At 40.9% G+C, this 24,528-nt stretch overlaps 1 protein-coding gene across 1 annotated transcript in view; it reads right to left on the bottom strand.

Annotated features, from left to right (window-relative positions):
• Window positions 1-23,891, bottom strand: part of LOC104493532 (WD repeat and FYVE domain-containing protein 3-like) — a gene marked incomplete at its 3' end in the record, with an annotated part of 67,144 nt that extends 43,253 nt beyond the window's left edge. Inside the window, exons 1-6 of the mRNA XM_010136235.1 lie at window positions 23,712-23,891; window positions 17,965-18,088; window positions 9,192-9,301; window positions 8,025-8,186; window positions 6,084-6,276; window positions 2,837-3,023 (exon numbers count right to left, since the gene is read on the bottom strand). Coding sequence (XP_010134537.1) covers window positions 2,837-3,023; window positions 6,084-6,276; window positions 8,025-8,186; window positions 9,192-9,301; window positions 17,965-18,088; window positions 23,712-23,891 — 956 coding nt within the window. The remainder of the gene's footprint in view (window positions 1-2,836; window positions 3,024-6,083; window positions 6,277-8,024; window positions 8,187-9,191; window positions 9,302-17,964; window positions 18,089-23,711) is intronic.
• Between the last annotated feature and the right edge of the window lie 637 nt (window positions 23,892-24,528).

The following is a 24,528-nucleotide window of genomic DNA, read 5'->3' as shown; positions in this document are numbered from 1 at the left end:
CTGCTGACAGGTGACCATGGGAACCCTTAGAAGCAGCTCATTCTGCCTCCTCCATCATCATCTTAGTCAGACATGTGGCCAAACCTCTTTCAAACAACCATTACAGAAGCACCTTGCTCACCTATTGTCATTCTACTAATCCTCCACCTGCCCTGCCCTTTCACATCACCGAGCTGAAATCACATACTCGCTCCCTGGTCCTCACAGACCTCCTGCAATTTAAGTCACCTTCTTTGCAAATGGTTCTGTGTTACCAGCTCCAAAGCCTTTCTTTTTCGCAGCTTAATGCCCAGTGTCTAGATTTCATACCCCCACATGACAATCATCTTCGCGATACTGCCACAGTGCTGAACAAGTCTCCGTCAGTAGGACAATATGTCCAGGGAAAATACTTTACTGTTGTTTATCACTGACCAATACATAGATGATCGTTGTTTGAAACAAACTATGTTTTGATCTGAAGATCAAATACACTAAAACTTATAAGAAACAGCAAAGGATATGGCCATCAACCAGCAGTCCTCCACACTCTCAAACTGCTAACCAATACACCATACGTTTGTGTGCACTGCTCGCCCAATCCCAGGCATTTCTGCAAGGGTCTTAGCAAGTTTTCTAGAGGCACTCTGGGAAAAAGCGAGGATAATGGATTCCTACGCTTTTAACCTTTACTGATGTCAACTGAAGAACCCAGGTGCTCTCCTTCTTCAGTCAGACATGCAAACCTCTAGTCTTCCTACACCTCTGTCAGGGATACCCCCATTCTTTGATTTAATGGATGGGCAAGCTCGGGAGAGAGTTTGTTTAAAACACTTGATCTACAGAGCATTGGTTTTGTACCTGAAAATGAAATTGCTAATGACACCATGTGCCCCTAAACTCTGGCCGACAGTTTTTAGAAAACAGGTGAATTTGAATTACATTGCTTTGGACGAATTAGTAAACGTAACATACTCAAAATCACCATTTATACTACAAGAACAACAACAATTCCTTAACAGGTGTGTATCTTGTGTGGCACAGATGACCATTTATGAATATTTTTAACTGTGATTAAGAATTTCAAATGCCATGTCTATGTCTGGTATCCATTTAAAACAAACAAACAAAAAACCCCAAACCATACTATGTTCAAATAAAATTTAGTTCAAATATTTGGATGCCAAAATCAGGCATCCCAGCACCCAAAACGAATGGCTTGAAAGAGGGAGATACAACATTAACAATTCTCATTAATGGCCATTACAGCACTGTTTCTAAATATCTTTGACCTGAGTATACTCCACGAAGTGTACACTCACAGACATAATTGCCCAGTTTCTCTCTTAGATTTGTAAAACACACTTATATATTATCTCAACAGCTAAGCACACTTCTTCAGAACTTCATATGCAAACAAAGTAACATAAACTGACCATAGATTTTACACAAATAATGCAGAAGACACTAATTTGCTGACTGAGAAAGAAAAGAGTGAAGTTTCTTTCATGGAAAGAAACAAAATCATGAATGCATCATACATCCAAGTTTTGTTTGGGCAGGCATTTTCATTACCATATCTCGTGATGCCTTAGCAGCTTAGAGGTACTTTAATAAAAAGCACAAATTATAAAGTGCCTACATATATAAACTAGTTCCCTAGTAACGTGAGAGTTCTCTCCAGCACTCTGGTATTAGAGCTTATGCACAAAAATGTCTCTTCAAAATTAAGTAGCACACACACCACATTTACATACAAGATTTTTCATTACAACAGCGTGTTAGAACAAAACAAAACCCAACCAAACACAAAAATCACTAGTTGCAGTCAAAATTTTATGTTCTGAATTCTAAATTTCTAGTACCAGTTGTTTTTAAGCATCTGCTTTCTTAGCACATGCAGACACATCTAGTAATAAACCAGTACTGATTAATAAAAAGTTAAATAAGGTAGTTTCATAAATGGAGAGAGGCACATAATTTCACGTGTTCACAGAATCACCTGGTTGGAAGAGACCTTTAAGGTCATCAAACCGACCACCCTGCACTCCAGGGTCTCTGAACCACGTCCCTCAGCACCAAATCCACACGGCTTGTAAACACTTCCAGGGAAGGGGACTCCACCACCTCCCTGGGCCGCCTGAAGGTCATCAAACCGACCACCCTGCACTCCAGGGTCTCTGAACCACGTCCCTCAGCACCAAATCCACACGGCTTGTAAACACTTCCAGGGAAGGGGACTCCACCACCTCCCTGGGCAGCCTGTTCCAGTGCTTAATGACCCTCCGTGTAAAGAAATTTTTCCTGATATCCAACCTAAATTTTCCCTGACGCAACTTCAGGCCGTTCCCTCTCGTCCTGTCATTCATAACATGAGAGAAGTGACTGAACCCCACCTCCCCACAACCTCCTTCAGGTAGTTGTAGAGTGCGATAAGGTCTTCCCTGAGCCTTGTCTTCTCCAGACTAAGCAATCCCAGTTCCCTCAGCTGCTCCTCGTAAGACAAGCTCTCCAAACCCTTAGCTAGTTTTGTTGCCTTTCTCTGAACCCACTCAACGTCCTTCCTGAAGTGAGGGGCCCAAAACTGGACACAGTGCTCAAGGTGTGGCCTCAACAGTGCCGAGTATGGGGCGACAATCACTGCCCTGCTCTTGCTGGCCACATTATTGCTGGTACATGCCAGGATGCCATTAGCTTTCTTGGCTGCTTGGGCACATTGCTGGCTCCTAATATCTTAATTTCATAATAACCTCTAATTACTCATTTGTTCAAACCTATTCTCCAATTCCTCATTAAGAAATCTTTTCAGAAAAGCTCACAGTGATCTGTCTGCATTTCTTTAAGCACTTTTGCATACCTGAGGAGGAGGTCACAGAGGAAGTTGTATCCTTGCCATATCCTAAAATCATCCAGCAACGTTTGAGATACGTCACTAGAGTCTTTGAGAAAACAAGAAAGTCCAGCAAACATCTCAACTATTTCTAGGGGAGAAAGGTCATCAGACTGCTGCATGTTCTGAACACACGTGGACAAACATTCCTTTTCTGAAAAGAATCACAGTTAAGAATTTAGGGTTTTACTGATATTTTTCACAGCAAGAAGCAAAACAAGTACAAGAACAATGACAGTAAGGTAATGGTTATCTAAGAGAGATAGCTCTTATCACATAACATTCAATATCACAGAGCACTTGAAGGCTAATAGGATTCTCAAGTGGCTTTTGATATGAACCGCAACCTCTTTTTGCCAGCCCCTCCCTCCCCCTCTTTTGTAATCTTTACTCTTGTAAGGAGAAGATTGTGTAGACAAATACTGTTTTTTACCTTAAAAGTGTGACCGGATAACTCAGCAGAATAAAAATACATATGTAGCAACTGTAAATAACTCTAAAACGTATTTTTTATTCTTTTAAAACACAAAGTTATACAAAGCACTGAGTTGAACTGTTACCAACGTTATACTAAACCCTACACACAACCCTTTATGCCACGTCTCCTTATTGCACTCTTTGATTAGCATTTCTTTGCCCGGCATATTTGATTGCCCGACAAATCTTGACCAAAGAGAGACAGCTTGTCTCGTTCTACATACTCTCACACCCTATCAGTTCATTGGTCAGTTGCAAAAGGCTTTCCCAAACCCATAGCCAGATTTTAGATTGCACTCTGGTTTCAAAGATGCTTCCTTCAGTTACATGCTGTTTCAAATTCACAACGTGCATGTGACAAGTGCAAATCTTTCTAGCTAGACTGATAACAAAATTTCCCAGAGATCAAATCAAAGCATGAGATAGTGAGCGGATGCTCCTTTGCATATGATAAATTATCTTAACTTTTTTCCTGAACGAGATGAGCCTCTTGACAGATGTTGTTATCTCTTAAGTTAGGTTCATTTTTTTTTTTAATCAGCAAGCGAGAGGGGATGCCAACTGGTTTCCTTTTAAGAACCTAGACTATCTTTTGATATGCCATCCTCTCTACTCTGTGGATCAAGCCCATAGAAAAGTGATAATGGCAGTAGCTGCAAGATGCCAAACACAGTCAAAACTCAGTTATTTTCTTTGTTATGCTTAATAATGTTTTCACACATACACTTATCAAATGCAAGAAAAATACCGATCACCTTTAAAGCCTGATCTGAAAATACATAACTGATGACCACTCTGTGCTTCCAAGTGATACTGTACATTCTCATCTTTCTAACTGGAATTGGAAACAAGCTGCTAGCACAAGAAAAAACAGACTGAAATTTTCTGTGAAGTATGTGGGAACAGGGTGACGTATTTCATCAACCACAAAAATGGTTTTGTGGAGCCTTGTAACTACTTGCTTTCCAGTGTGTGAGGAAACTGGGGGTCTTTTTTTTCAGGAGTTGCACACTGCTAAAACATATGATAAGGACGTTAATTCACTTCAACAGTTGTTGCAGTTTAAAAACTACAAATGCTTCTATGTGGTCCTGCAGTCTAAGAGCCCTCAATATTCCAAAAATATTGTACCAAATTTCCTACCTACCTCAAATACTTAAACGCTTATGCAGTTTTAAAGTAATGCAACACAAGCATTTCATATGCAAAGCTGCTTCCAGGCAGCTAATAACCTTTCCAGCACTGCTTTTCATCTCACTTTGCTCTCGTAAATTCTTTGTCATGAACCAGCTTGGCAGATGCCCTTGCTAAGCAGACCATAACCAGTCCCTTGCAAAGACACATGGTGAATAAAGTATTTTTTATATTAGTTACCAAAATCTGTAACCAGCTACCCCTGTATCCTACATGTTCTATGGCTGAATCAGTCAGGCTGCTGTTTGTCTCAAAAAAAGACAGGAGATTAAATGGAATGATTCTGGCTGCTTCAGTCATTTGGTGGCTTGCAGGATGGATTAAACCCATAAGATGCTTTAATTTTGGTTTTTGGGATGGACAAAACCTGCAACCTGTAAGCTATGTGGCAGGGTGGGGAAAACAAGGGTATGATGGAAGAAACACAGGCTGGCAGATCAGTCAGTCAGCCAACAGAGAAACCCAAGGGCTGCAAACCTGTTCAGCAGCCAGGCTCTTCCCAGCTGTGTCACAAATCTCCGCACTTGGTTGTGACACAGGCTCTAGGACAGGCTACGTGTAAGCTTCCTGAGCACTGGTACTAAAAGACTGACTCCTTCAAGCACAGGTATGGTTCTCAGACAAGCGAAGGACGGACAGAGCCCATGGGCTCGGGACCCTGCAGGGAAGCTGGGCTGGACCACAGAGGAAAAGGCCAGTTGGCTGTTCAGCACTTGGAGGTTTGTGCTCAAGTGTTTCTGCGCCCATACACCATGCGTTACACAGGTTTTGTATTATCAGCGTTTGCCACCCCCTATGCCCTGGGTAATGGAAAAATTGCAAATCAGTGGTGGTTACAAAAGTCTCGCCCAGCCTCTTCCCACGAAGTAAGATGTCTGGGAGAAAGAATCTTCTCCCAGCACACCCAAACTAGCTCTCCTCTGTTTGCGTAATGCACCAGTATTTACTCGAGGGCAGCAGCTTTTATGGGCTTCTAATAGCTCAAACTGCGTCAGCAGAACACATGGAGCTGGTTCCTCTTCTTGCAGCTTCCTCAGACATCTCCACATTTTTATTGCCAGCTAGAGTGGAACCTACACAATTAGCTGTAAACAGGGTACTGCCAGCTTGCCTTGTATGTCTACAAGGGGCTAACGCTGATAATTCAAATGAAGGACCAAAACCAACTAAATCCCATTAAGAATAAATGCTCACAGCAAAAATGACAAACTTATGCATCTTCTCAGTGAACATTTTTCAATAGAGGCAGTTACTGAAGTGACCGAAAGGCTTTCCTTTTGGTCAGCATAAACTGTACACCAAAACATGAGGAGAAACTCTATCCTCTAATGTTAAATGAAATATGGATGAAGTAGGCTCAGCTACAAACACTTCTCTCACTACACAAGTGCTCTGAAACTTTACCTGTATATAACTACTTACGCATCCAAACAAAGAGCCTGAAAGCATTCCTTGATCTATCATTTTCATGCCTGTTTTCTAACCAAGAAAACTTAGAGGAACAGAAGAGAACCAATAAATAATATTGAATAAAGACACATACCATGAATGTATTTCACTACATTGACACTAAGGCCATGACGCGATATGGTCATTAGTACTTCTCCTGCACTCTTCCTCCAAGGCAGATTATAGGGAGGGCACCATGAGGTTATTGCACTGAACAGAAGCTGGAGATCATCCTTTTGAGCCAGTTCTTCCGCCGGGGACACAAAACTGCACAATTTTACTAGGATCTGAAATAATAAGTCATTAAACATCCAGCATTAATAACCCGATCATGGTTATTTTTGGCTAGACGTAGCAAAACGCGAAACATTCTTTCATTTAGCATATACATTAAAAAAGTTTCCCTTTCTTCCCATTGCTGTTTTTCCTTTGTGTGTTGTTTCTGTAATTTGAAGATGAGGTTATTCAACATGTGGTTATTTCAAGTCCCAGTTCAGTTTAAAACTATCAGCAAAAGATTAGCAGCAGAGTTTAAATCTCTTAGGCTGACACAGCATACCTATAAGGATACCAGGTTATTCCATTCTTGGAGAATCTGCCAGTTACCTAATTTACAGGTCTAAATGCTGCAGCGGGGCAGAGGCTCTGCAAAGCAAACTGTTGTATCCCTTCCTAACAAAGGAAGAAGACTACCAATGGGTTGTTGGCAGAGCATCATCTGTAACAACTTGACCAAATAAAAACGGCCAAAACGTGGCAGGAGAGGCTACAGCAACACTGTAGACCTACCTGGATAACTGGCACCTGGATCTGAATTTCCAGATTACCATAAACAAGACAAAACAGGGCCACACAACCAAAGTTATTACGATGCACTTCCCTTTACAGTATGTTTTGAGGACATCTGATGTCCATTTTGTGTCTTGGGTAGAAAAAGCTGAGGCTCCCTCTTAGGAAAATGGAAGAAGACTTTGCAAAGCTGTCTGTGACTGGAGAAGGAGGTTTGGAAGCTATCTAAAACCTCACCCATTCCAGCAGCATATTTACAAGCATCACTCTATGGATCTTGAAGAGGGACAAGAGAGAGCTGAGGGGTAGTATGTTGAGGGCGGCTCTATGTGATGACATTTATTAACTCTGTTTAAACACAGCAAAGCTATTTCTGAAAGGTAGTGCACAGCACATTGTGATTTCTGCTTTGGAAGACAGCCTGTAGCACTAAGACAAAAAAAGAGGCAAATGGATATTCTCATATAGTGACTGTTACTGATCAGACATTGTGGCTTGTAATTGTGGGCATAAAGCTCATCTTTATTTCTGTAGTGCAGGTACCAAAATGCCTTTCAAACATTGTATTTGCAAATCTTAGCACTGCCTTCAAATTCCTGAAGGATGGGACTGCTGATAGACCTCTGTGGTTTTGCATACATGGCTATGAGAACCCTATACAGAGATGCATCCAATGTGCACATGAAAACTGGTAGTACAACCAGTGGCCACTTTCTAACAGTAACTGTCAGCTCCTTCTAAAAGTTACATCAGGAGAGCGTATGGGAATCCCGTTTGCAAGGTCTCCAACTGAAACTTCAGAAAGCAGAAGCAGGTCAGATGGACTCCCTGAGAAACCCAGAGGATAACTGTAATAGTAACCACAGCCCAAATGGTTCCCCATATCTAAATTATTTTCCTACATCACCTATGGTTTTTACTACATCTATTTCCATCAGTAACAGCAAAAGATAGCAAAGATCAGTTAGATTTAAACAGAGCAAATGTCAACATGTTGCTCCTTTTAAGCAGCTGTGTGAAAGAGTTGCAAGCGTTTTTGTGGAGGAGGTATTTGCCAAGGCCCAAAACCACAGGGGGAGTGGAAATAGAAACTCGACTGCGTTTGCTGGAAAATCCATCTTACTCCGAACCATTAGTTTGTGAAGAATCAAAGAAAAGCAAAAGTTGATTCAAGTGAAAAGTTTCTTCTCACATGAAGCATTTCCATTCTTCTTGCAAATATCATGACCTGCTTCACCTTTCTTACCTGTACAAAGACTTTCTGTAGTAGCGCTCGGCGCTCTGCGAGAGGTAGTTCATTCTGTGCTCCTCCAACTACCTCAGGCACATGTGGAAGGTCAAAAAACAGATATAGACATTTAACAAGTGTGGAAGGCACTGACATTGTAGTCATGCAGTCCACAGTTTTCTGGGGAAAAAGAAAAGAAAACAGAGCAAAAAGCAGTTCAGAATATATATTTAAAAAATCACGCTCCTATAATGCAGTCTGCTCAAATGCTGGTTTTTTGTTCTCACATTTGGTGAGGTATCCACAGGGCACTGCAGATTCACGGTCTATTCCTAAATGCCTACCTAAACAGTAACCTTAAAAATAGGATCATAATTTCTTTACATGACAATAGCATCTAACAGCCACAGTTCAGAGCAGTCACTGCACTAGAAAGAAACAAAAACTGGCAGTCTCTCAAGACCTTCAGCCAAGCCCTTATTAGCTAGATATGCTTTGTAGCAGTAGATACCAGAGTGGGAGGAGGACTATTCAAATTTATGCTCTGACTTGGCAAGAAGGTATACGCAGGCATAAGGAGCAAGGTGGTAGAAAACACAAAAGCATCTGTAGGAAGAAAAGACAAATTGGGGGCTGGTGACATACTAAACACAGATAAGATGTTGAGCTGAATTATAAAGGCAGATTAGAGCAGAAAGGACAAACCACGCAGCTGTCCAGTACAGTGCCAGAGATCAGCTCTCTCAATGGAGGACACCACCAAAAGAAGAGGCAGTAACGATTCATGATGCCACCCACTCATCACTGCTGCTGGCTGTGCTTTTCACAACTACTGCCCTCCTTGACCGGGGAGCCCAAGTTCAAAGTCTGAGTGATTCATGTGACATGCTTCTCATGAGGCACTAAGCAGCAGCATGCAAGAGAAGCCTTTGGGGAACAACAGAAGTTGCGTGCATAATTCAAAAGAACATTTCAAATTACAGTTCCAAAATGATGCCTTTTTTAAGCGACTGAAACCACAAGGAGGTAAAGCAGAAGTTCTGTGGCAGTGTAACAGAAAAAGGATCTTAACATAGAAAGCAGAATATAGGTACATCATCTTTTAGTGCGTGTTCATGCAGTTCATTATTGCTTTTGTCTCCCCCACTCCACAATTCATATACAGCCTTGCTGTTTAAGACTAACCTGTCCTGATGAAGCTAGTAAATTGATTGTGGTGAGCAGCATCCAACCTCTACTTGCTTCTTCACTTTGATTGACCTCCAGAAATTGGACTATGGCACGACTTGCAGCCTCTGTAAGCAGAGCAGTTAAAAAAAAAATTGCAGTAAGAGTTCAGTCTGATAGTCTGCAGAAGGTTACACATCCTCTCAGCAGTCCTAATTGCCGAGCATGAATTCATCTCCGCAGCACTACTTGAAAAAAGGGATTTGGCTTAGGCCAACAATTTCCAGACACACATTCAGTCCTCCACACGCATTTGGCTTTGACACTTAACAAGGCTGCAAAAAGTATGTTTTTAGGTCATGCATCGTCCTTTAAACCAGTAAACAAATTTCAGTAACATGCAGCAACTTTCGTTTCAGTACTTTGGTTTTATCAAATACAACATTCTCTTTAGCAGAGATATGGAGTCACCATTGCTTAGTGGTCTCAGTGAGAAAAGCTGACATTCAATTTCTGAAAAAAAAAAAAAACCCAAAACCCACAAACAAACCAATCCAAACTTTGCACTGAAACAGTATGGAGGATAATGGGACAAGACTGGAGGGAAGGAGAGGTGCAGAAAGACAAAAGGAATAAGAATCAGGAACAAAAAGTAAAGACAAGACTAAGATCAGCAAATACCACATCCCCATTTTACATTTTTTTAGAAAATGAAAATGCTAACAGCTTATGGCTAATTCTTATGATCTGGGGACCACTTCTGGAATCACATGCTATTCCATATTAGTCAGAGCCAAAGATAACTTGTTTACTAGGCTGAATATTTATCAGCGTCAATAAATAAATCAATAGAAAAATGCAATCCTGTTTCACTGCTGTCTGAATACACACTTATGATAAGAAATCTATAATGCCAGTCATGATGACTGTCTATTACCCTTAAGGGAAACCTAAAACCATTTTTCATTAATAACTGTATATCACTCATCTTCAGGGCTTTTAGTGTCACTAAGACAGAAAAGGAAGGTGGATAATACTGCTTTAAAAATGAATTGCAAAGGAATAACTAACAGAGAAATAAATCAGCAACTGAAGAAAAATCCAATTTTAATCTTGTTTTGTTTGCTCATCTACTGTCAAGATTCCCCAGCACATATCTGTGAAGGAGTTTGTGCTAAGTAAACACATTTTATATGGCAAAGTACTTATCAAACTTCTAGCATTGGCTACACTGAAAAGATAATTTTCTGGAGCAGCAGACTGTGAGCTGAGCTGGACTAGGAAACCTACGAAAAGACCAAGACAAAGCCACTGGTGAATCAACATAACAAAACTCAAGGTGTAAAGAAACACTTTTATCAACAGGAGGACAGCTGGTAGTTGAAGTGATTACTCCCATCTGTACACCACTCCTTACATCATGAGCACATGCGGAATCCTGCAACCAGCTTCTGTCCCAATGCAATACAGGGAAGACAACAATTAACAAGAATTCAGCTGAGGGCCACTGAGATGTTTGACAGCTAAGGAGAGGCTGAGAAACCAGGGCTAGGTCAGCTGCCAGATCGGACAGCCTCAGGGGCACAAAACAGCAGCCTCAGTGCCCACACTGAAAGGGGCTATGGAGAAGTCAGAGCCAGGCCAGGCTCTTCACAGCACGGCATGGCTGGAGGGTGAGAGACTATAGGCTTAAATAAGAGAGGTTCAGACTGCGTGCAAGGAGACATTTTGCCCCACCCAGAGGACTGAGGTATGCTGAAACAAGGGCCTGAGAGGCTGTGCTGTATCCAGCCATGGAGGTTTTCAAGACATGACAGGATCAAGCCCTGCATAACCTGGTCTGTGAGTGATTCTATGATTTTTTTTCTCACACAGAAAGAGGTCTAGTTGATGTCTCACTCAGGGGTGGTGTCAGTTTCATTCCCTTCCAGTGCAAAGAGGATGTATTTTTCCCTGAAGTTCAGACTCCCTTTCATAGTTACAATCCTAGAAAAAAGATAGACACAGATTTAAGGTAAAAATCCAGAGATGTTCATTTGTGAATGGTTATTTTCCCATGTTTTGCAGCCTTATTCCCATCACAGGTTTTTGGATAAACCACTGGCTTTTCCAACTCTGGTGCTGAAGTAAGGGAAGGCATGAGACTAGCTGAGATAAAGCAAAGCCTGAAATACCAAGGTGAAAGGTAAGGCAATTTTTAACACTCACACAAACACAGACACACAGCAACTTCCCAGCACGCTGACCTGAAGTATCTGATGGGCATTTCATTTTCCAAAGCCATCAGTGCAAAACATTGGCCGGATGGTTAGGTGTATGAGCAGACCGACTCAGAAAGCACAACAGCCACGCCGCAGCCATAGTTCTTACGCTAGAGACATATGCAATTTCTGGCAAAAGGCACTTATCCTAAGTTCCGAGTGCCAAGCGTGTCCAAAGCGTGCACTGCTTCTACAACGACAGTGCCCCACCAGCCCAGTGTCAGGTGTGATTTAGTGGGCTCGTTCTTTTTCTATCTGATGACAGACAGAGGTGGGCAACCAGTCTGTGACTGTAAGCAGGTACGACTGGTACCAAACAGGGTATGCACAGCCTCCTTCGGGCACAGTTTCCCAAAGTCACACGTGGAATAGGAGCTCTTTTAGTCACCTTTGAAAGTGAGACTCTGGGGTTAAGCATACGCTTCTGAAAAAACTTGTCACACTGCTGGCATCCTAAATGGCATAGCAGTTGAGCACTATAAATAGCAGTTTCAAAACTGTCAGTCTTAATTAAGCACTACCTAAAACACAGACAGCATTTTAAGTGCAGGAAGAAGTTCTCTTGTCATCTGCTCCAAGCAAATTTGATAGCACTATCATTTAAGATTAATTTCCATCATCAGCACTAGTCTTAATTTATTTCTTGTACCTCTTCCCTGGTTTTGAAGTGCTTAAGCAAATTTTTTAACATAACATCCTCTATGCACCTCACCCAGACATCTTTAGCCCTTCAACTTCTACAGAACAAACCACTAAATCTAGGGTTGGGGTATGCTAGCTAGTAAAAACAGCAAAAGAGCAGAGAAAAACCTAGAAAATAATACGTAAGTATACATAGCTTGACAATTGTACAAGCACGTATGCATGGCGTGATCATGTGGTTTCACAGCTAACAGACAGCAGTCAGATTTTTCAGCATGGATTCAGTACGTATGGGAAAAAGGCTTGGCAGAATAAACGACCAGAATTTGTTTCATATATAAAGAGATGACATGGGTGCTTTGCGTCCTGGACTTCAGAAAAGCAGCAGATGGAGAGCAATGGGATTAGAACCATTCAGATTGCTAGCAAAAAGCAGTACCGGCAACGTTATTGCCTACAGCAATAGCACTAAGGACAAATTTGGTACATGAAGCTTTTAGTTAAATGTTCTAGTACCGTAAACATAAGCATATAATAGTGTCATTAGACTTTTGTATAGCTTGTTCTTTTCCTAGAGTGGAATATTAGTGAAAAAATATCTGTGCATATCCCAAAGATGATGGGGAGAGATAGGGGGGTGAGGTGGGAGGGAGGAGGAGAGAGGGAGGTAGCATGGAGGAAGCTGAAGTCAGGGACCCCTTCTCTAACCGTGCCTTCAAGAAGTCTCTACTACTTTTTGTGGGAAATATCTGGAAACAGAGATACCTAGAGTTAAAGAATACGAATGGTTCAAACTGCCTAGATAGTGAGAGAGAAGTTATCAAGCTAAACAAAACCAGGATGGCAAAGAGTCTTCCTTCAGTATCAGGAACAGTGCAGTGCTGTCGTCACAAGCTGCAGATATGAAGTGGCTGATGCCTTTGCAGTGTACAGAAACGGAGAGCTGTTCATCCAGACATAAACAGTTCACTATGGCAGCATTTAGTATCACTAACCCGCCTGATAAAAGAATGGGCTTTCTAGGATCTCTTGGAAAGGCACTAAATCACACTACACTTGCCTTGCATAAGATCTGGTAAAGAGCATCAAAAATAAATTGAAGGTTAACCAAGATATAGCAGTTGTTGATCAGGACTGACTCCTGATAAGTAGATGACAGGACACTGCTTCCCTTTCAGAGCAGTTTCAATAAATTTGATTCGGAATCACTCTGGAAAGTCAACTCACCCACAGGAGAGGAAAACCATACATATATAAAACATTAAAAAAAAGCCATGTGTAGTCACAGCATGTAAGATCATTTCCAACATAACTCTCTTCTCAACAGAAAAGTTAACTAACATACCAAAAAAAGTCTAAAATCAGCCCCTAAGTCCATTTACTTTAGTGAGGAAGATCCTCAACTCTTCAAAGACAAGCAGAAGCTACCAGTAACACTATCAGAAAAACCTGAGACTTCGTCATGGGAGGAGCCCAAAAGGCTGCTCATTAGTAAAAGATAAGAAGCTGCCTTTAATTACCATTGGTAACTTATGCAAAACGCAAGACATAATTGAACCAGTAACATCAGCTCTTGGGTATTTAAGACTAAAATAAAATTAATTCTGCTGATGTGGCAGAAGTAAACTGAAACAAAAATGAACAATAGAAGCAGAGTTTGCAGATCAATGGAATTTTAAACAGAATAAAGGTAGGCATTGTCAGAAGCCAAATGCAAACCCACCGATGTGGTTTTATATTACGATGAAGAATATTTATCCTTCAAACCACTTTGGGAGACCCAGCTGATGAGATAATGACAGTCTTTCAGCAGATCTGTTAGAAAAATGCCTAAAGAGGTTAAAAGCATTTGCATTGGTGAAACAGTTTGAGTAAATCAGAGGAAAAGAAAGCAATGAAGGGGAAACAACCACAAACAAGCAACCTCCAAAAACACAAACCACCACAACATTCAGAGGGTATAAACATTAACAGAAAATGTTGTTTCTGGAGACAGGAGGGATTAGCTGGACACTCTGGAGGTACCTCAGTTACAGAAGTATGGAAAAAATAAGTTTAGCAATAAATAGTAAATACTGAGACAAATACATACAAAGAATGTTGCAAATATGGAAGGAAACATTGTCTGAAATCAATGAAGCAAGACACAGCTAAATTGCATTTGAAAGGTGCATAAACCAGTGATGTACACAGACTAGCACAAATGAAATCATAAAAAACAACCCAAACTTCTGAAATTGACCTTGAAAGGAGGTTAAAATGTTCCAGCCCTGTGATGAAGCTTTTTGCTTTCTCATTCTTCCGTTTTCTACCCTTCTGCACAGGTTTCACAGATTGTCCCCACAAGCACTCTCTCATATCCTGACTGGGAAGGACCTTCCAGGATGTAGGACTGCCCATCTCTAAGGGAATCATTCTGAACCTCCCTGTGAGACCAAGTGTTTATACACCCTAATAACCTTAATGACCTTAAGTCACAGGAGCTGTCAATGTGCTGTTTGGTGTGCTTGAGACACAGACAATGTAAGACTGAGTTAGAAACCAATTTTAATAAACACGAAATGAACACTACAAGGTACCAAATCACAGGTCTGCACTCCCTCTCAACAGCTGAAATACAAGAAGCTGTTAAGAGCGAAAGAGAAAGGTGCAGTCTGCACTTGCCCTGTTTCTTGCTCTCTGTTTGTTAGTGACCACAGCTGGGAACCCACTGCTTCGTTACAGGGGTTCATGATTGATCAGGAGAAGACAGTTTTATGTACTTACATTAAAGCTTGTAATGTGAAACTACTCAGCAGTTGTGATTCCTCATGTACAAGGTACAGGTAATCACTGAAATAATAAACCAAGAAGTCCCAGGCTATTCAGCTCATGGCACCTGTGGCACAGAAAGAGAAGCTCTCCCGTCTCCCTGCATGCCAGCCACACAGAGGACTTCGGTGACCACACTCCACTGTGCATCATCCCAGCTAGACACCTTGAAACGGCACACAAGTACCACTGTCCGGACGAGAGGGATTAAAATCTTCCCTGCCGTATGCTTATCTTTGCATTGGGTCTAAATTATGATGATGTGCCAAGCGCTCTAGGACATGCTGTTCAAATATTCACAAAATGACAAAGAAACCCGTTGCATACAGGGTATGTCTTTTGAAAAATACATTAAATCAAAGTATGGCTACTGATGGAGGAGGGGAAGCAAAAGTAGCTATTAGTAGCCACATTTATTCTACCAAGATTCCAAATATCCCCATCCCTTTGTAAGGAGTCTTTTTCAGCCCTGAGCCAGATGTGCTTGCTCCCAAAAGAAAGGATCATTTCAGAACTGAGACTACACTGGGAATAGGTGTTTGGACATGTTTTGGCATAGTACTACCACAACTTTTTGATCAATTCAGACAAGAAAAAGGATTTATTTGTGGAAAATACGGCAGCTAAAAATCCCAGGTATATAGGGCTATCTCAACCATGACACCATCATCTTCTAAAACAGACTAGATACCCCAGGGCAAGGGAATCCATGCACTAATCCTCTAATCACTTGCAAATTATCACTGTTGTACAGCAAAGACTTAAACCTACAAGATAATTTAACTCAATTTTAACTCCTTTGTTTTTCTTACTCCAAGGTTACGTCCATACTAGAGAAATAAGACAGTTGAAACTGCAGTTGAACACCTAACTACAATTGCAATGTTCAGAGACTACTTAAGATAGGGTGCTGGCACAGTTACTACTGAACCATGAAATGCTGTTCTGAGAAAACTACTACAGCCTGCCAAGAATAACTGAGATATGCCTCCACGATGGCAGGCATTACTCACATAGCTATTAGCATAAATATTCAAAGCCTGGATGAAAAAAATTGTGCTGTGCTCCACCATGAGATGGAGGCGGGTGGGGGGGAACCAACAAAACACAAAACCCCCCATACCAACAGGTAAGATTTAATCATATCACATTCCCAACTGTAAAATACTGCCAACACATTTACTTCTAATAGACAGAAAGCAAGTTCTTGTAAAATTTCTTCCCTTTTGTTAACTATCTAAAGCTGACTTCTGATACCATACAAATGGAAAGCTTGTCTCTAAAACAAGCTCAGCAATTTTGTTGGCTTAAATGGAGCACTTCACAGCATCAGGAATTTGCACTTGGATACTGCCAGAGACGTTTCCTGCACATTAGTTGTTATTGGAGGTTTGCGCTTTTAAAAACATGCTAGGAGACATAATTACCTGTTCACAGCTACTAAGATATGCTGTATCTTTTTGTTTGGTACACAAAAAGAATGAAGTTTAAAAAAAAAATTATGCAAGAGCCTTCACAACCCGTACACAAAATCTTATGTCTGTAACACAAAGTATAAGCTAAAAAGCCAAAGAATTGGTATATTTTTTTATTCAGTATCACAGGAAATATGTATCTAGCTCTAAACACAGAAGTCTGTGATCTCTAAGTTTTAACAGCTTGTTAAATTCCTGGAGAGCAAACTGCAACTCCCTGGTCCTGCCAAGAGTCACAATGCAACTGCCGAACACAGACCTATAAGGCCTTGTAACATGAGGTCTGAAAAGGGTTTACTGACTGAAGAAATAGCAGTCTTGATAAAAGAGAAAAAAATGCTTTCCATTTTAATAAAAAGATTGGTACTCATAACGTTAAAACTTAGAAGAGTACCAAACTGTCTTTGTCACTGTGGTTAAGTTTCCAGGTGGGGTAGAAAACAAGAAAACCCCCCAAACCAACAAAATCTACCTCTGACTTGTGAGGTTTTCAAGGATGACAAGTGGATTATCTTGGAGCAACAAGCAGAGGTATGACTTAAGTAATAAACGCACAAAAATGGCCATTCGTAGCAGGTTCCAACTGACTAGCAGTAATAACAGATGTTTCCCAGAAAAAAAAGGTCAAACAGACACTACTATTTTGCCAGCACGGCTGTTGGACATTCATTTCCTTAAATACCCAAAGAAAAGACATTTTGTGTCTGTTTACCCAGAGAGGACAGGTTTTGTCTACGCTATCTGTTTAGCCATCTGGAATGTTTCACTGTTAGTTACTCTACTTAAAATGGAAAGAAATTGTAACTGGCACAGTTTGTGACTCCTGACTTTATGCATAATAATTTGTGCAGCCTTTTCCAGCCTGCTATTTCCTTATTTACCACCAAATCCAAACTGAGAAGCCAGCACAGATCTTAAAATGATCTACTAGACAAAAACTTGATACTTTTTGGAAGCGGTCCTCTTCAGAAGAGGCAATCAAAGAGGAAAGCTAATAAAACATGCCTTCTTGGAGCAGCGTCCTCAGTTACGCAACTCCCAATACACAGTCAGGTTCTGACACATTTAAGGTTCAACGGAACCAAATCTCACCCTGACAGTTAATAAAGACAGCAAAAGACGGGTCCACTAACATTCTTCTAGGGCTAGCGGTGTTGATCCTAATGTGCAACTCACTGTACTTTATTTTATTAGCTTCCAGGCTAACAGCTAATTTAAAACGCTTGGTTTTTTGGGAATGTTAATGTATCTGAGGGACAAAACACACCACCAACAGCCACCTCAGGCAAGATACAGCAGCTGACCACACGCATGTTCTTGGTTGTCTTCTACTAGTAGGTGATGTAACTTAACTCACACCCCTCTCTCTGACGCGTTGTCAAGTATGTGGAACTCAGCTTTCTCCATAATCCAGGGAGGAAAACTCTAACCGCTGCCTCCTCTCTCTCAGCCCAAAGAAACAGAAGACGACACCTCTTCACTGTGAAGACTTCCATTTCCGAGCCTGCACAGTTGCTGTGGATGGCAGCTCACAGTATTCTGACAGATCTGAAATTCATGATGCACACCTCATAAAGCCCAAACTTGTACCCCGTGCAATACCTGTGGACTTATTCGATGCTCTCCGTCGAATTTCAGTCACCATCAATCGTGACACTTGAGTAGTAAACTGCAGGAGGTCAGAAAATTTTTCTATCATTGTATTTGGAGGAGCATTTCCAAACACCTAAAACAAGAGAAAAATGGATGCATCAAAAGTCATTCAGTTTACAAGGATCACTACGAACCACCACCTTCCTTTGCCAAGAAGGAGTATTACCACAGAGATTAAAAGTTTTTGTTTTCCTGCTGCAGTATTCATCACTGCACTAGTTTTCGCAGTGCTCTAAGATATATACATAATTCCAACTAAGACACTGTTCAGGGAGGTAAGATTTAGTGAACGAAGGGGAAGAGGGGAAACACGTGTTTTCTTGCAAGATGGAAACCCAACAGAGCACCGAAAGACTGACATTGCAGACAATGGGGTAAAGACTAGGTACCAAAGCAAACTCTCCAACAGGAGTTCTGTTTCTAAGAACTCCATTTCTATCGGTTGGACCTAAACATCCCGCAGGGGTGAACTCCACGTACAGAACGACGTGTGTAAAATCTTCTAGAAGGGACTAGGAAGTAGAACTGCCCTACAAAGCCTTCCCTTGATAAACTGATGGTACCAGGAAGCCTCCCACTATGCTGGCACCCAAGGCCTTACTCTCCTCTCTTGAGATCCTCCTGAACATAACCAGCAGTAGTTACTAGGGTTGGGTTTTTTTTTAAATAAATTGTCACTTCATTTTAGAAACTTCATTCTTCATGATTAAGCATTAATTTGGTCATGAAATCCTCTATTGAATCATATTTAATAGGGAGAAATGCATTAACTCTGTGGCATTGCACTAAGCAGTGGAACTCAACATGATCTCAAAATGGATTAGTAAGTTCTTGAGATAATTTACTTTTCATCCAAGACTGCACACCAACAGGAGTCTCCATCCTCACTTCTGATGTAAAGCTTGCATTTAAACGGTCACAGTAAACCACGATATACATTATCAAACAAAGCATGCAATCCGAATTCTGGTATAGTCACTTGTGTTAGGGCTGCAAAAACAAAATAGTCTGCTAAACACCTGAATGGTCTCAATACTTCTCTACTCATTTACATGTTTCTCCCTCACGGCAATATGGAAATCGACACTCAGTTTCCTCACAATTAAAATTTTTCACTCAAAACTTAAGCATTTCTCATTCAGGAAATTTCAGCCACCATTATCAACAAAAAGCCCAGACAATGCAGGTGGACAACTGTTCCTGGCAGGCCTAGGAAAACACTCCTCATTTGGATTACAGAGCACACAGCATTCCCCCCACAGACAATCTGAATTTCCCTAAAGCTTTCACAAGACTTTCTTTTGCAGTTGTAGACATCAGTTCCCGGTTCATCTGAGAGCCTCTAATGTCCACAAGGCTATAAAAACAGAAGGAGGCCTTGAGGCTTGCATGTTCACTGGTATAGCCTAAGCAAGATTATCTAGTCTAGAGTGCACATTGGTAGAGCTTCTTGCCATCATTAAATGTTTAAAGCTCTTTCACTCAGACCAAGGAAAAAGGAAAAACTAACAGCCCTGCTACCTGTCCTGAGCTTGCCTACAGTTGTCAGCAGATCTCAGGAAATGCAGAGAGCTCAAAGTTACTGAGGTGAAGTGGTTTAATTAGTTGCCCCCTAACCAAGTTTGCATTATATAGAACAAGCATCTGCACTGGATATTGATACACCCTTTGACTAAAGGAAGTAGCAAAAACCAGGAACCAGGTTATGAAACATTTTAACAGTAAATCATCTTCTTAATAAGGAAAAGCAAGGCTCTTCCAAGAAAATGTAAACAATGTAACACTCAAAACCAGCCTCTTAATCATTCCATCCACTTTTCTCATGTAATGCAGAAGCGTTACTACTCTGTTCTTAGAGCAGTGCTTCCACAAACACATTGAACTCCGAAAGGAGCCTTCTGAGTACTCTTTCAGAAGGCAAATCTTTTGTAAATTATGAAGCCAATTTAGCTTTTCATTACTATGTGATTCATCATTTCATAAGCCTCCCTGAACAATGAGGAAACACAAATGGTCTGCAAACCCATTCCTTACCAGAACTAGCAAGATGGTTTAAGCTACAGCAAGCTTGAGACATGCTATGTCTATAAAACAAAGCTAAGAATGCTTTAGCTCCTCTGGATTTACTGATTAATGATCCTTAAAATATCAGGAAGAAAATGGATCTGCATTTCGCATAAAGCTTCAGGTATCTCTGAAGAGAGAAAACAAATCAAAAAACCAAAGAAAGAATGCCTCAAAAGAGCTCCTGGCTACACTGGTATCTAAATGGTTGTTTAGATACTTCAGTGCCCCACTGGAAGCAGAGTTACCTTACTCACTCTAGATATCTACATTCAGTAAAAATCACACTTCTTCCTGAACTGTTTCCTAGATTTCACACAGACACTCTTCTCCTGCCCTGCACCACTTCAGCCAAATACACACAGCTCCCACTTCCAACAGCTCACTACTCTGTACAAGAGACATTCTGAAGTACACAGCTAGGTGCGGTGTGGAAGGCTTGATATGGCCTCCACAATTTATCTGGGGTTTTCTCCTCCTAACACAGACATCCCAGTCTTGTAACAGGCAGTGCACCATCACGGACTTCACTTAAGGCAGTGACACAAAAAGTATTCAGTCTCACGTCAACATGTTCAGCAGAATACAGATGATTATGCAAAGTAACTGATGGATTCCGAGTCTGAATTTGAATCAAGTTATTAACTGGCAGCTTAAAATATTTGCACTAGGAACTATGTTTGAGAAACAAGAAAACTTTTTAAAAGGAACTCTAGCAATGTTTTAATGTTTCCTGTCAGCAGGTCTCAGAGGTAAGTCAGCTCAGAAATTCAAGTGAACCAAGATTTACCATATCTCCCACTGAAAATCTCATATAAGACTCTCTGAAAAATGAAGTATTTCTCCTGTTCAACTTTTTATTCCAAACAATTTCAGAGTTTGTCTAACTCTGAGTTACTAAGCTAACAGGATTGTCCCAAACCAAGCTATACCACAGTTAGCTGACACTCTAAAAGACACAAAACTAGATGAGACAAGGAAGCCACAGCAGATTCTATATGTAGGCCTCAAAAGAAGAACTGGCATTAACCAGGAACTAAAAAGGTTAACTGTGGGAGTAGAAATAAATAGATGACATCACAACATCCCAGCCCCTTGAATGCAGGAGGACAAGAATGCATTTATTTGAAATTCAAGGAAAAAATTCCCCTGAAACAGGGGATAATATGAGGGACAGATGAGAAGAGAAATCAGTTCTGTGTGTGCTACACTAACAGTTCATTGACTGATAATGGTTATCAAGGACTGCAAGAAAGGAATAGGAAATGGAAGAGCACAAACAATACATGCTTCCCTCAACGACTGCTAGACTATGATTCAGATTTTAGAGAGGTTGGAAACTGAATTGACAACATCTGGCAACAAACAGTTTGTATTTGTGACAAGAAGGACAACTCCAAGAAGGTCACAGATTAAAAACAGCCAGAGTTTTGTAGACAGTGATGTTAAAACCAAATAACAAAAGAGAGGAAAGCGGAAGAGACAACCACTGATAGGATCCAAAAGAAAGACATTTGGCAGACACAAAGAATGAGTGCTTTCATCATCAAGTTCACCTCAGTAATAAAGGGAACGAAAGAGTCTCTAGGGTTTAGAGAAGAGAAAACAGTCCATCCACAAAATTAGATGGATTCAGTAAATAACAGAAAAGAGACATGGGGGACCTGGGGAAGGAAAAACCTACGATAAACAAGGGAAAAACTGGGATCTAGGAGAAAAGAGTAACCAAGTAACCATTCATGCAGATGGAAATCACAGAAACCATTCATCTTTTCAAGAAATCTAAATGGTACCTCAGATTAGTCAGGCAAGAGCTGATTTTGATGGAGTAAAAGAAAACTTGGGGCTACTGATTTGTTTTTCAGAATACTTCAACACACGAGCTGAGTGAAGGACCGTGAGAGAGAACAAATGGTGCAAAGACATGAAGCAGCTAATACTAGGCTTCAACAGGGTCCAGCAGAGGGACAGGGAATGAGGACAAAGTCATCAAGTGGTGTAAAGGAGAAAAAAAAAAATATAGTAAGAAAGAAAGGATGGGAAGAGAAAAAGGAGAAAGAACAGAGAAATTTGAAAACTCAGCTGCTCCTTTTAGGGAAGACTGCTATATAGAAATAGGACATGCACTGCTGCACCAGTTTTTCTTAAACCCTGTTGTATCACCACTTGTGGTTTCCACATGCAATGCTACTGAAAGCAACTACCACAAAGGCCAGGAAAAATTTTTTCTGCACCCACAGATTACAACTAAGAGCCTGAAGCGGCTATAGTGGGCGTGTTCCCTTTTTCAGAAGCATCAGCCTCCTGTAACCACCAGAGGGAGATTTCCTAAGCATAACTGCATCAAAATAACCTTCACAGGCTCCAGCCCAGATTAAGATTCCATTGTGTTAATTTGTAAAAACAAATTAAGGAAGTCCATAACTAAAGGGCATGCAATCCAAGCAGATAAATTAAAGAGGAAGCAGATGAACTGAGCTTACTTCTCCCAAACTCACACAACAAGTTACCAGCAGAACCAGGAATAAGATCTAGGGCAAAAGAATGACATCGAGGAGATCCATCCACTAAAGCGTACTACCTAGTAGATTGGAAATCCTATTAATACTGTGCCTTGTCTAGAATTAATTTTTCCACGCAGCATGTAAGCAGTTCAACGCCTAACACCATCATAAGCCATACGTTCAAAAAACGTCAATCTAAAAAGAAGAAAGCTGAGTTGATTTTCCTACCAAGTTTTTGTACTTCAGTTTTTGGATTATTCCAGTTTCCCTGGTAGTGTATACATGCACAAATCCATCACCCAAGACGAGCTTCAGGAGCAAGGGTTCAGGTCACAGCAGGAAAAAATGGAAAGCTAGATCTGTATCTACTGCTCTTTCAAGACCCTAAAACTACTACCAAAGTTATTACTCAAAATGAAGTTGCAGAGTAACAGAAGGCATCAGAAAGATTTAGCTCAGTGACAGTCATCACAGTCCTGCCTCCAAGCAAAATCTTAGTGCCTAAACGCAGAGAGTAGTGAAATATGAATGACGTGATACAAGTGGTTATTACATCTTCCCTACAGATTACTTGTTCAAAATCTCCATTGTCCAAGAAGAGAGCATCAGACTCAGTATACAGAAAAAAAAAGCTACAAGGGCAATAAGAATATAGATAATTTATCACAAGAGAAGATTAAAATTCTTCAGGTCGCGTGGCTTAGCAAAACCAAGTCTGACAGGAGGTATTATGACTGTTATCTCAAAATATGCATCAGTACAATAAATGCGAAGCAGGGAGAAGTTATTTAGACTCAAGGACAGTGCTGACACACAAAAAACTGGGTATAAACTTGGTATGAGTCAGTTTAGGTTGGAAATCAGATGACTGTAATAACAGCAAGCTCAACAGAAAAGCTCTATGACAGTCCATGTGCAACTGTGGATTGCACTTCAGGAAAAGTGATACTAGAAGGAAACATCCAGTGGCACGTTTATCCACTAACACGGCACTGAGAGGAGAAGGGGGACGCTGAAAGACTGTCAATGGAATAAAAGCTTCTGTTGTGCTAGAACCAAAGGTCTTGGAAATACAAAATATGAGCAGTCAGTTCCAATGAAGGTCCTTTTGCAGATTCTCTAGCTTACCCTGTTAAACACCGGCAACATCATGTAAAGTTTTTCTTCTTGTTCTTTCTGGGTCATGTGCCGTGGAGGATGACAGAGCTCGGTGAAGAGGCGACGCAGATGCATCAGGCCCAGCGCGTTATCCTGGGGGCTACACTCCTCCTGCCGTGGCCGGCCCATGATCCTCTTCACCATATTCATCTTGACTGACTTCTGGAAGCTCCCTTGTATCCTGCTCAGAAAGGAAAACAAACTGAGTACAACAGACTGATGCATTATTCCATAATGATGCTTTAAACATCTAGTACCCTCTCCCATAGTAGCACATGCAGTTAAGAGCATTAGCTAATTTTTATATGCTAGGCTTTGATCAGTGCGTGCCTGGAGGATTTAAAGCCAACAACTTGGAACAGGAAGACATCTGATACTCCTCAGCGCAAAGCACAACTGACGAGGCATTAAACACCGCAAAACACTTTGGTACTTTTTATTAGATGGTTTTTACAATTCTTTGGTGTGCGTTCCACATCATTTACAGCAGTGTAATCTCCATATTGAAAAATATTCTTAAAATAATTTGAGAATAAAATCAGTACCAGCTATGTACTTTAAAATCTAACAAACCAGGATCTTCAAACTCCCTCAGACAATGGATTTATCATACACAGGTATGTTTAATTCTTTTTCTGACTTTCCTATGGCAAATAAACAAGGCTACCCAATGGAGCTATCATTCACCTCACACTTCAGCTGTCAGGTCTGCAGAAGAACACCTCAGTGTTCTCCCTCCTGAAGCACAAGAAACTTATTTGAGAATCATAACACGGTTTGGGTTGGA

Source organism: Buceros rhinoceros, unplaced genomic scaffold (assembly GCF_000710305.1).
Source record: "Buceros rhinoceros silvestris isolate BGI_N320 unplaced genomic scaffold, ASM71030v1 scaffold1435, whole genome shotgun sequence".
Classification (NCBI taxonomy): domain Eukaryota; kingdom Metazoa; phylum Chordata; class Aves; order Bucerotiformes; family Bucerotidae; genus Buceros; species Buceros rhinoceros.
This window is presented reverse-complemented; position numbering and strand designations above follow the sequence as displayed.